The 13,061-nt window shown below is 37.1% G+C and overlaps 1 protein-coding gene across 6 annotated transcripts in view; it reads right to left on the reverse strand.

Moving 5' to 3' along the window:
• The window catches only part of DENND5A (DENN domain containing 5A), a 118,818-nt gene that overhangs the window by 70,324 nt on the left and 35,433 nt on the right, over positions 1–13,061 (reverse strand). For 4 of the 6 annotated variants that reach the window (XM_023239551.2, XM_023239547.2, XM_023239552.2 and 1 more), the window contains exons 2-4: positions 9,241–9,312; positions 8,364–8,473; positions 5,986–6,643 (exon numbers count right to left, since the gene is read on the reverse strand). In XM_023239551.2, coding sequence (XP_023095319.2) covers positions 5,986–6,643; positions 8,364–8,473; positions 9,241–9,312 — 840 coding nt within the window. The remainder of the gene's footprint in view (positions 1–5,985; positions 6,644–8,363; positions 8,474–9,240; positions 9,313–13,061) is intronic. The other 2 variants (XM_023239548.2, XM_023239550.2) reach the window with 1 other exon arrangement.

Here is a 13,061-nt window from a genome sequence, read left to right on the forward strand (position 1 = left end):
TCAAGACTAAGCTGCTTTCCATCTATGTGGCTTAACTTTATTGATACTAGAAACGTGGAATTGTATGGCCTTTCTGGTCTATGTGAGTTCTGAGTTTCTTTTTCTCTCTATATTTATATTTTTAAAAAGCAACATCCCACCTGAAGGATGGCCTAGCAAACAATACCTCAGGGTTCCAGTAATCTGTGGTACCCACACTAGGATGCTGACCTCCAAGAGCTGTATGCAATAGCAAAAACCCGTTTGTGTACACAACACAAATGATCAAATCAGCACTTCCTTTGCCATTGCCTGTGTCTGTGTTCATCATTCCAAGAAGGCAAAACCAATAAATAGGATGCAGCTGAAGGTCATGTGCATCCAAACCATTTCAAACAATCAAATTAACTGGAAACACTTCAGCTCTAGACAACTGTGTTCTCTTATGGCTCCCCTAACATTAACTGAGCAATTACTTTTAACAAAAAGAGGTAATAATGCAAAGCATAGTGGGATTACAATGACCACTGCTTCGTGGTGAGGAAGGAGGGAGGAATTTGCTTGTCTTTATGACTTGTCTCTGTGCAGAGAAAGATAATAGCCTTGGGAACACTCTACAGATAAGTCCACTCCTAAACAATCTACAGGGCAAGTCCTGCACATTAGAAACCGAATCATAAACTGCCCTTGCATACTCACACTTCTGTGAAAACTGTATGAACAAGGATGTTTCTTGTGTATTCTTTGTTCTTAGGAAATAAACTAATCTCTATGTCCAATATCTCCAAGATCCATTATTAAAGAAATTGCAAAACAATGACTAGCATGCTCCCATTTGTGTTGTTTCTAAAAGGCATATATGCATGATTATGTCTGGAAGGAAACAGGAGACAGTGGTAATCTCTCTAAAGGATAACCAGGGGTACACTTCATTATATAACCTTTAGCAATGTGTTAAAATTCCTATCACATAACTGAAAGGCTTTTTTCTAAGTTTTAATATACCATATTTAAAACATATACATATGTATATTAAATTTTAGCATCAATTTTTAATATACCATACATGTATCATAATGTATATGAATACTTTAAAGAACATTACAATTAATACATATGTACTCAACACTTAACATAAAAATAGTTAATTGCTTAAAAAAATCTGGGGGGGTGGAAGGCACTAAGAAATTAAGAAGTCACTTCATAGAAATAGAATTCTAGGTGAAAAAGGGAAAATTTCAACGTTCTTTGCCTTGTTTGCCCATACATTATTTATTTGTTATTTAAAAACTATTATTTATGGGGCACCTGGGTGGCTCAGTTGGTTAAACATATGATTCTTAATCTTGGCTCACGTCATGATCTCAGTTTGTGAGATCGAACCCCGTGTCAGGCTCTGCGCTGGTGGCGCAGAGCCTGCTTGGGATATTCTCTCTCTCTCTCTCTCTCTGCCCCTCCGCCGCTCTTTCTCACACACACACACACACACACACACACACACACACACTCTCTCTCTCTGTCTCTCAAAATAAATAAATAAATAAATAAATAAATAAATAAATAAATACATAGACATTTTTAAAAAACGATTATTTTCACCAGGGATATACAAGAAACTTGATCTCTTGCTAGCACCAGTGGGAGAGAGGAAAGGAGAGTTCATTCTATTCCCTTTGGAATTGTGTTGATTGTATGCCTTAAGCAGCATGCATTACTTTTGCAATAAAAACTAATGTATGCTTATCAAAAATCAGTTACATTTGTTACAAGACTTATCTGCGCTAGTTCAACTAGCACATAACGTATCTGTGTACACAGATAAATTATATAATTTAACCAAATATTATGTAAATAAATGGTGAAATGAGGACAAAAAAAAGAATTTTCTCTGAAAACAAAATTAAATGCTTTAAAAAGACTGAATAATGCAAAGTGGCTAAAAAATACTATAATTGAATTAGGCATATCATGAGGCAATTAAGCGCAAAAAACTAGGGAAAACTACAAAAATCTACAGGTAGTCTCCATTCCAGTTCTTTTGTAAAGTTCATTAAGTTCTCACTTCCCTTTAAAAAAAATGTATCTGGAAAACCTAGTTAATGAATTATAGGTGTGGTTTATGCAAGAAAAACTGCAGACATTAGATTAGTGGACCCATAATCCAAGGAAATAGCTAGACCCTTCATCAAAAGACTAGTGACTATACAATCATGTTTTACACTAAAATACAATGTTTAATGGATATATGTATCATTTTTAGGATTCTCAGACTGAAATGACTTTTCCAATTATCCAATCTACTACCCTACTAACTCAGATAAAAAACTTCTGCTCTATGTACAATTTTGCACCAACCAGTGAATAATATGCTATTAAAGGGGCACCTGGGTAGCTCAGTCAGTTAAGTGCCCAACTCTTGATTTTGGCTCAGGTCATGATCTTGCAGTTCGTGACATCAAGCTCCACGTCAGGCTTGGCAATGACAGCAGCATGGAGCCTGCTTGGGATTCGCTTTCCCCCTCCCCAGCTTGTGCTGTCTCCCTCTCTCTCAAAATAAATAAACATTTAAATATTTTTTAAAAATTAAGTTATTTTAAAAAGCTATATATGGACCAAAGAACAAATATCCAGGAGTAGGTAAAATGATCTGTACAAGTTAAAAATTCCTAAAAATGTCACTTCAGTCACCCAGTGGATTATATTTTGAGATTCTTACAATTTTGCCTGCATTCTTTTTCCTTAAGTAATGCTTATTTTCTATTCGGAAGGCAGGACAAGCAGTGGTCAAAACTAACTGAGTGGTGATGACATGTTTTTGGAAGTCCAGAGTGATTTTCATCTACCTAAGGCCTTTGAATCATAAATAAAAACTATTTCAAGAAATCCAACCTGAATTGTTTAAAGTACTCTATTAATACAGAACATAACCTACAGCCAATAGAAGGCCACTGCATTTTATGGTCAGCCATGCTCCACAATGTCCAGGAATTTTTTGGAAAAAGCTTTTTTCTTGACCTTACTGTAAACATGACTTTGGATCTTGAATTCCATTTGATTCTATACACAAATCTTCTCAACTGCCTTCAAACCTCTTTAAAATTCTTATTATGGATACAATAACCCATATTCTTGGAAAATAAGAAGAAACTCTGATGGAAAAATGTCACCTATCATATTTCTGGTTTTAATCCTCCTTTTTCCACCTCTATAACATTCGCACTTCATTACAGGTATCTACGCTACTGAATAAAATAAAAATCTAGGGCGCCTGGGTGGTTCACTCAGTCAGTTAAGCATCCGACTTCAGCTCAGGTCATGATCTCGAGCTTTGTGCATTCAAGCCTCACATCAGGCTCTGTGCTGACAGTTCAGAGCCTGGAGCCTGCTTCAAATTCTCCCTCTCTCTCTCTCTGCCCCTCCCCTGCTTGTACTCTGTCTCTCTCAAAAATAAGTAAATAAACATTAAATATATATATATATATATATATATATATATATATATATATATATGTAAAATAAGATAAAATAAAATAAAAATCTATGAGCCCATATAATAATAAACAAAGGAGAATGAATGTTATTCCCTGTAGTAAAATGCCAACCAATAAATATAGATGTAGCTAGAAAAATCACCATTTTGTAACCATCATGGTAATAACTAATTCAGACTAGAATCATTAATGGATGTTAAATCTACTGGGCAAACTTCAAAGTGGAGTAGTATGCTTACAGAGTTTCAAATTAACTCCCCACAAAGTACTTATTAATTACAAAGGGAAAAAGGATAACTTTCCAGTTAAGAAACTTGGCAGGGGCGCCCGGGTAGCTCAGTCAGTGAAGCGTCTGACTTCAGCTCAGGTCATGATCTCATGGTTCGTGGGTTCTAGCCCTGTGTCGGGCTCTGTGCTAACAGCCCGGAGCCTGCTTTGGATTCTGTCGCCCTCTCTCTCTGCCCCTCCTCTCCACTTGTGCTATGTCTCTGTCTCTCAAAAATAAATAAATGTTAAAAGAAAAAAAAGAAAGAAAGAAAGAAACTTGGCAGACATAACCTTAACCAAGTGATCAAATTAACATTACCAAAGATGGGCAAACTGACATCAAGTGCCTCCTGATGTAACGCACTGAGAAAATCACATCACTTTTGTGTATTACAGCCAAAAATTATATAACCTGAGTCTAATCATGAAGAAACATCAGACAAACCCAAATTGAGGGACATTCTACAGAATGCCTTGCTACACTCTTCAAAAATGTCCATGTCATGAAAGACATGAAGAAGTAACAAGTAAAAGCAATGCATGTTACTCAACTAGATCCTGGATCAGGAATTTAAAAAAAAAAAAAAAATTATCAAAGCAGACATTATTGGACAATGGTAGAACCTGAATAACAATATTGTAACAATGTTATGTTTCCTAAATGTGATAATCAGACTATGGTTATGTAAGAAAATGTTCCTGTTCTTATGAAATGAAAGCCGAAGCATTTAGGAGTCAAGGGCCATGGTGTCTGCAATGATTCTCAATGGTTCAGTTATGTGCACACATATACAGAGAGAGAATGATAAAACAAATGTGGCCAACAAAAGTTAACAATTGGTGAATTGTGGGAGAGCATACAAGAGTTCTTTGAACACTTCTTCCAACTCTTCCATAGCTGGAAACTACTTCAAAATAAAAAGTCAAAAAACTTAAAACCTACAATGACTATGCATCTCAGAGTAACAAAGTCCTTATGAGACCATAAAATCTAGGGGCACCTGGGTGGCTCAGTCGGTTGGGTGTCCAACTTCAGCTCAGGTCATGATCTTACAGCTCGTGAGTTTGAGCCCCACGTCAGGCTCTGTGCTGACAGCTCAGAGCCTGGATGGAGACTGCTTCGGATTCTGTGTCTCCCTCTCTCTCTCTACCCTCCTCTGCTCATGCTCTGTCTCTCTCTGTCTCAAAAATAAACAAACATTAAAAAAATTAAAAAAAAAAAATCTAGGCTGCTGTTAAGTCTCTAACATCTGCTTCTATATCCCTGCTCTCTCACTCCATTCCATCCACCCATTTTTCTCACTGTTCTTGAACATAACAAGCACATTCTTGTCTCAAAACCTTTATATGTCCTATGCCCTTTGCTTAGAATATTTTTCTTACAGATATGACATGGGTCACTCGGAGAAGGCTTGAACTAATCACTCTGTTAAAATTGGAACTTCCCTTCTCCAAATACCACCCTCTTTCCTGTTTTACTTTTCTCCACAGACCTTATTAACACCTTACACACTATAAGCTTTATTTATTTATATAATCACCTCTCCTTCCCCCCTAAAATATCAGTTCCATTATAGGAAGGGTTTTTATCTGTTTTGTCCATCACTGTGTCTCTAGACCCTGAAACAATGCCTGGCACACACTAGGCTCTCAATAAATAAGTACTGAATGAATACATTTTATGTTACTTTTCTGGTTCATTTAATAAACATCTGTTTCCTTCTGATCTACTTTACTATTTTGTCCAAATCTGCTGCTCACATTCAGTACACTTCTCATTTATAAAAAACAATTCAGTTATAACAAACAACAGAAAGAAGAAGCAACACATCCTCCTTTTATCAAATATATTTTTTTCAAATATATGAAGAATCATTGTTTGTGAATCCTCAGTTTTACTGTCAGGCTGTGGAAGGGGCAGAAATAACTCTGCAGAATGTTAGAAAGTCAGCTTCCCAGAACCATCACCTCCTACCCCTCTTTTCAGCATCAACTAGAAGGGATGTCAGGAAGCAGGAATCCCCTCCTAGACTGAAGTGTCCAGCAAAAGGCCATGGTGATGATAGCCAAGTAAAAACTGTGACCCTCTTGTGTTCTATCGGTTTTCCATCTACCACCTACCTGCAAAAGATCTGAGTTTTGCTCAAATTTTAACAGCCCTGGACCTTTGCCATCAGCGCCACTGCATTTGATACGGAAAGAAGGGAGGCCCTGTGCAGGGAGAGAACTCTAGTAAGCACCGACTTACGCTGTGAGTAGAGCAGGATTTGAAACTCCAGAAGAGCACAAGTAAAAAGCTGAAACACATTTTCCACCCCAAGCAGTTCAAAGACCTCTCTGACAGGAAAGTCAAATAAGGGAAGCTCATTAGTACTTGGTCTCTGGCAGATTATTGGCCCATAAACTCCAGAAAATTTCAAGGACCGGCCAGGAGGTGGAAGTGGCACCTCGTAGAGTACATTGTATATGTAGCTCTCAAGGGGCAGTGGAGGGGGCTGAGGTGAAGTGACTGCCTGGTGAAGTTGTTCCAGCACACTCCGGCATGCTTTCATGAAGGACATGGGTGTTATGAGGCAAATGCACTTAGAGACGTAGAGCGTGTCCCGGCTAATGTCATAGGAGTTGAAGCGCTGAAGCTTAGTCCCAGGAGTGCCTTCACCATCGTCCATGCCACTGTCATCTTGCCCATCAGCAGACGGAGAATGTAGGATATCATATTCAGCATTATGCATGTGGTAGAGGGTCTGCATTGCACTGCAGATCTGTTTGCTAGTCACCTCCTCATAAAATGTGAGGGCAAACCCAAATGTCCGAGAGCCATCCTCCCTTGTGATAATAAAGGCATGGAACTGGGGCTCCCTGGGATCAGCCTGGGTCTTGAATGCCAGCCCTTTGGGCATGCATAGCTGCAAAAGACAACAAGGAAACAAGTGGTGAGAACTCACTGTTGGTCCTCTTCAGAATACCATCGCTGTTGATTTACTCACAGAGTACCTATTATGCTAGGTGTTTGAGAGATCAAGATCAATACAGGAAAAGATCTGTCCTCAAGATCGTCAATTCTAAGACGTGCAAGTAAATAAAATTACAATGCAGTTATCAGGGCTATCCAGAAACAAAGTGCTAGGGTAACACAGAATGGATAACCCAACCCAAAAACATCAGAAAAGGCTTGTTGATGAGGTTATGTTAGAATTCATGAGGTAGACAAGGGAGAGAAGGGTATTTCAGGGACAGGGAGAAAATGCCCAAAGATAAGGAGGTAAGAGAAAGCTTGGAGAATTTAAGTAGGTGGTTAAGCATGACAGCATTTATTGGGAAAGGATGCTAGAAATATACCTAAAAACTAGACAGATAAAATTTTGCACCTAAAAATAAACATAAAGTTTTAGATTCTTATCAGCTCACAAAATTCTGCCATCAAGAGAACCTTCTCTTTTCACAGAAAAAAGGGAGCATTGCACATAAAGGAGATGACATAATCAGGATAAAGATGCAGTTTTTTTCACTTTACCTCAGATGGGTTATATAAAGAAACTTGGATAGCTAATCAAACTGACCTACATCAATTGGTCCCCATTTTCCAGGCTTACAAAAACCAGGCTATACAAATGATCTACCAGCAGCCTAGGTTAACAAATAAAAGGATATAACATATAACCTTATGGTATATCCATTACCTTTGGACTTGACTTCCCAAAACCTAGATGTTTCTAGAATACAGCATGTCAAAAATAAAATAAGCACTGAACCAGGAGTCAAAAAACTTGAGGTTAATACTCAGTTTCCTCATCTGTGAAATGAAGATAATACAGTCTACTCTGCCTACTTCACAGGGTTATTATGTGCATCAAACAAGATCATCCTCTAAAAAAGTACAGAAAGCTATTAAGAATTAATACAGGCAGTACAAAGATGTGATGAAAAGCATAGCACTGGAACCAGACTATGGCATAGTGATCAAATCGTAGCTCAACTGCTTCTTAGTCATGTGACTTTAAACACATCACTCTTTGGATCTTAGTTTCTTCATGTATAAATATGTGTGTGTGTGTGTGTGTGTGTGTGTGTGTGTGTGTGTGTGTATTATCATCTACGTAAGGGGTATTATGAAGATTACGTGAGTTAATTCATGTAAAATGCTTATCACACTGCCTAGCACAAGGTGAATACTCAATAAAAGTTAGATTATTCACAGTAGTATTCTTCTACATGAGATTTAAAATGTTGTCCTATCTAAAATTATGATGAAACAAAATACCCATTTCTGCAGTATCACTCAGACATATATACAACCCAGATTGAGAGAAAACTGCTTTAAATCGGACTCACTATGCAATCTCAATGCTATAAGCAACCAGTAGCTCAGTACCACAAAGTTCAATGACCCAGTACTATGTATTTGTCTGACAAAACAGAAACACACTGTGACTTTTCAGTGTATTTCATACATCCTGAATATCTGATTTGTTGATCAAAATGTAGAATCATAAATAATAATCATATAACCCCTTCTTCAAAAGTTCCTGGTAGTTAGTGGAATCACTGCTACCACAGCCTGGACTCACAATTCCACTATAAATTACTTTGTAAATTACTTCATACTTGTAGCTAACAAATACTAACCATTCCCACTGCATCTTGGTCAAAGGGATTCCATTCTACATTCTCAGGGTATCGGGCAAGGACCTTGGACTTGAATGTTCGTCTCAGTGGTGTCTGCTCAAAATTTTCTCCTGCAAGAAAAAGAATGAAGCAAATCATCTCTACAAAGTCCCTTGAAATCACAATGTTATGAATGTCTGAGCTTGGTAGTCCAGCAAGGTACAGAAGTAAAGGCAAAGGGGTTAGGTTAGTATGCCAACCATCTAAGAACAGGAAAGGTATTAAAGTCATTAGGTAAGCAAGAAGCTGAAAAGGTTTAGCATGGTTAATACTGGACACAACTATCTTTTCTTTTCTTGAAAATGAATTATTACTACAAACCCAATGGTTAACCTTCCTGGGACAGTGGAGAAAGTGCAAGGAATGACAAAGGATTATATCCATCCTTTTTTCCCCCCCAAAAAACCACAATTTAGTTTGCTTTAAGTCAACTGATAACATAGAAGCATAAATGATTTTAAATTCAGAATCAAGTATGCATTTCTATGATCTCAGAAAAAAACACAAAGGGACTAAAAGATTCAAGAACATTAAGAAAGCAGATTTCAGGGTAAATCTAATGAGCCATTTTGTCAATTCAGAATCATTTGAAATTCTGAAATTCTCCTTTGTTCCTCCTTTCCCCCTAAAAACAGAGTATACTGAAATAAAGAACATTAAAGTGAAAAAAGGAAGAACCAAAGAACCCACCACCTAGAGGGACACAAATATGAAAAACCTACTGGTCAAAAAAGGCACAAGAAAGTTAGAAGGTCAAAGGGTACAAAATGCCACTGTAGAGACATATGTAAGAGCCACCAGAAAGCTTTGGGTGTTCTCAATTTTGTTTTGTTTTTACCTTCAGTCGTACTGGAAATGAAAGGGCTGGCACCATCCCTGGCTTTAGAAGCCTGTATGTACTGGCATAATGCTATATGATAAATGAAATAACAGAGTATTACAATAAAGCAATGTTATTCAAACTTTTTTGACCATGACTCCAGTATGAAACAAGCTTCACATCATGGAGCAATAAATACATACATGATGCGTGCATATAAATTTGTCTAAAACAAATTTCGCAAAATAATACTTACCTTACTTTGTGGGATGCCCTCTCATAATTTCTACTCTATATCATTAAAACCAAATATACTAATTGCAGACCTACTAACACAATTCATGGTTTGAAAAAACATTACAATACAGCATAATAAGATGAAGCGCTCAACAGATATAAAATTACTATAAAGTCACTGGTACTTTATCCAAAAGTATCCTGTCCCAAATACTGCTTTTCCAAAGGAGTTAAGGAGTAGGGGGCAAATTAAATGCACCTAAATATTTCAAATAAATAAATTTAGTAGGACTCATGGAAAAATATGTGGAAAACATGATCAAAAACAATTCAACTGAATTCTATACCTGTTTATTGAGTAATTATGTCATACAAGGGCCCGAGGTACTGTGGGAGATAGCAATGAACCAAATCAAGTACCCATCCTCAGGACCTTATACTCTTAACTGTATAGGAAAAAGAACATACACAAATAACCACTTCAGAGAGAGGTTACTGTCTGGCATGCTCCAGATTTTTAGTCTATGTGGTCCAACCATTCAGAGCACGCTTGTAGAGGACCCTGTTTACATGTTCTAGTTGATAATATAAATTCTATTCCAACTACAGTTTTTCTAAGTTGGTTTGGAACACAAAGGATCTGGTGATTAAGGAAGACATATTGTCCACAAACACAGGGCTGGGATAAATGTAAAGTCAGATAGTCCTTCACTCTAAATCATCCCAGAGGCATCTCAAGTTTCTAAAGAATTTATAACAATTCTGAAGTGCCTGTTCCAGAAATTAATAATGATTCCAGTCAGAAAGTTATCACTTTTATAACTAAAACCTTCACTTCCACTTTCTCTCAGGTTTTGTCCATCATCAGAAGTCCACTTATTCATAATTTTCAACTTCTGACAAGACTCAACCTTCCTTCTATTAATAAGCCAGTAGAGCAATTTCAATACTTCCCATTTCCTGATCCTTCTTCCAAACTTAGTTTTCTGAAGCTCTTCTCCAGCAAATTTCATCTCTCAAAATACATCTGGTAATCGTCACTAAAGAAGAGTGGCAAAATCAGCAGGCAGCTGGTAACAGTGGTAGTAACAAAGCCCTATAGCTATATACAGCTAATCTCAAGCTTTCGGTAATACCTGCGAAGAGCCCACCATGGCAAGCCTGCACTTACTGTACAAAAAAATTAAACAGCAAGCAGCTGACATAATGATCTTGTCTATAGTCTGAGAGTCTCAGAATGTTTATTTAAACTATATTCAGTTCTAAGAAGATAACTATGTCTTTCTTCTAAGCTTCATTACTTTTAGTTGTCAGTTTGCTCATTTCTTCCTTACTAGGCCAGAAAATCCCCTCACTAAAAACCACAAAATATTTGAACATAAACAGGAATCAGGGCAGTTACCACTGTCCCTAATGAAAGCCTTTAGAGAAAGATATTTTTCTAAGATGGCTGTGCCCCTTAAGACATGATGAACATTCAAAAGATGGAACAGGGGACTATTTTAAACAGCAGAGAGATGAAGCCAGAGGTAAAAATGATGAGCTGACCTGGAGTACAAAGAGGAGGAAGAAGCTAAGAATCACAAGGAGAAATGGTCTTCAGATCCTCTGTCCCCATCACCTCTCTACCTCCTGCCCCTTCTTCAAACAAGCTAAGTAAAAATTTCTTGTTAAAGAGTCAGGTTCTGAGTAAAGGCACCAAAGAGAGTGCCAATCTTAGACATAAGTCTTTCTGTGTATTAGACTGGACCAGTATCAGAAGCCTAGTGTTTTCACTGCAGGGGGAAAGGGGATGTATAAAGAGGTATGAGAGCCCTGAGATCAAATTATGTTTATTAAAGAATCCTACGAAGAGCATTAGAAAAGTCGCAGGGTGAAACGATTCACAAACCTAAGATATTTTTATTAAAACATTTCAGTCTTTCATAATATAGTGAGGGATGAATTTTGAGAATAAGCGGCAGGGACTTAATGCCACAGAAACACCTACATACCCCACCTCCTGAGACCTGTACATATGTCACAGGTCCCTTAAATCCTTAATTATTCAGACCTTTGGAAATTCAAACAATATTAGGAATAAGATATCACAACCACAACCGTCCTATTGTCCTGAAACCGTAACTACTTATTTGCCCAACACATAAAGAGTCCACAAATGTCAGCAATTCTGGATACCAAGAACTAAGGCCCATTTCTAATAGCAACTTAAAAAATAGTCAACTAGGTATAGATCTATCTTTGTGAATCTGTCCCTGGGGAAGTACAATTCAAATAAATCATAACAGATTTTTTTTTAAGACTGCACGCCTTACAAGGACTTCTATTAGGTTCTTTTGTTTACTTGTTCTGCTTTGACCAAGTCAGAAACAAGCTAACATTTGTATTGCTATTAGCCTGTTGGTACTAGGTTGATTTGAATAACCCTAAATGTAGGATGCTTACAAATGAGAAGCTTCAAAGGAGCCCCTAAACTCTGAAATTATTTACAAAATTTTGTATGAAAATATGTGCATTCTTCTCAAGATAAAACACAATTTTCATCAGATTCTCAAAGGGTTCCATGACCCAAAAAAATCAGAAACCACAGCTCCAAGTGTTTCTATTTTGGGCAGGAAACATTTGACCACTTACAGATTAACCTAAATGGGTAGGTTTACATACAGTCTAAAATAAAATATATTCACTACTAAATAACTGCTTTCTGGGTTGATGTTGACTCAAAACAGGACATTATTTTCTCCTTTTTTATCATAAGAAGACTATGGATGCAAATTTCTCTCTTTAAATATACACATATATGTGAACAAGTTAAAAAAATATTATCCTCAAAACTTCTGTCTGAAGTCATCTGAAAAATCATCAGAAAATGTCCACCAAGTTTCAATCTGTGGGGAAAGCAACAGTTTTGAAATGGTAGAGCAGATATAAAAAGGCATGTCCCAAACAACAACGTGAGAAAGACCCAATACAGTCAAATCTCCATCTGGTTTATGTTAAATTACACGAAACTTCTCCAGAACACAGTGTTAGCTTAAATTCAAGCAAAACAAAAGTAACCATCAGTTCCTAGGAAAGTGTCTACAGGACACATTTGTTATACCTACATCTTGGATTACATATACCAAATAAAAGGAGTATTTCAATTTCTAAACCTAACAGTAATCAGAGTTGACATACACTTAAGAAACTTTCCATAAAATTTGAAGTCTGAAAAAAAAAGAGAAAACAGAGCAAGAGCTAAGGGCATTTTTGTATCTCATCCCTTAAAAGAGATGGGAAGGATAATACAAATATCTGTGAAACTACAACTGAAAAAAAGATGACTCTGTCAATAGAATAATTAATATCTAGCATGATGGACGTTCTGCTTCCAGTCATAGAAGAGTAGCTCCTATGAGACCAAATCTCTTGCAGATAACTATGAACTCTAGGCAGAAAATAAAAAAAAACAACTACTTGAAGATACTAGGGAACAAAAGTCAGGCAGATCATGAGGGAAAGAGAGGGTCAAAATTTGGAAGAAGGTAATGACACCAAGTGTCCCTTCTTATAGCTTTTGGCTGGGCAGGTCCCAGTCTGTGCCATGAAAGATGGCTAAA

Source organism: Felis catus, chromosome D1 (genome assembly GCF_018350175.1).
Source record: "Felis catus isolate Fca126 chromosome D1, F.catus_Fca126_mat1.0, whole genome shotgun sequence".
Classification (NCBI taxonomy): domain Eukaryota; kingdom Metazoa; phylum Chordata; class Mammalia; order Carnivora; family Felidae; genus Felis; species Felis catus.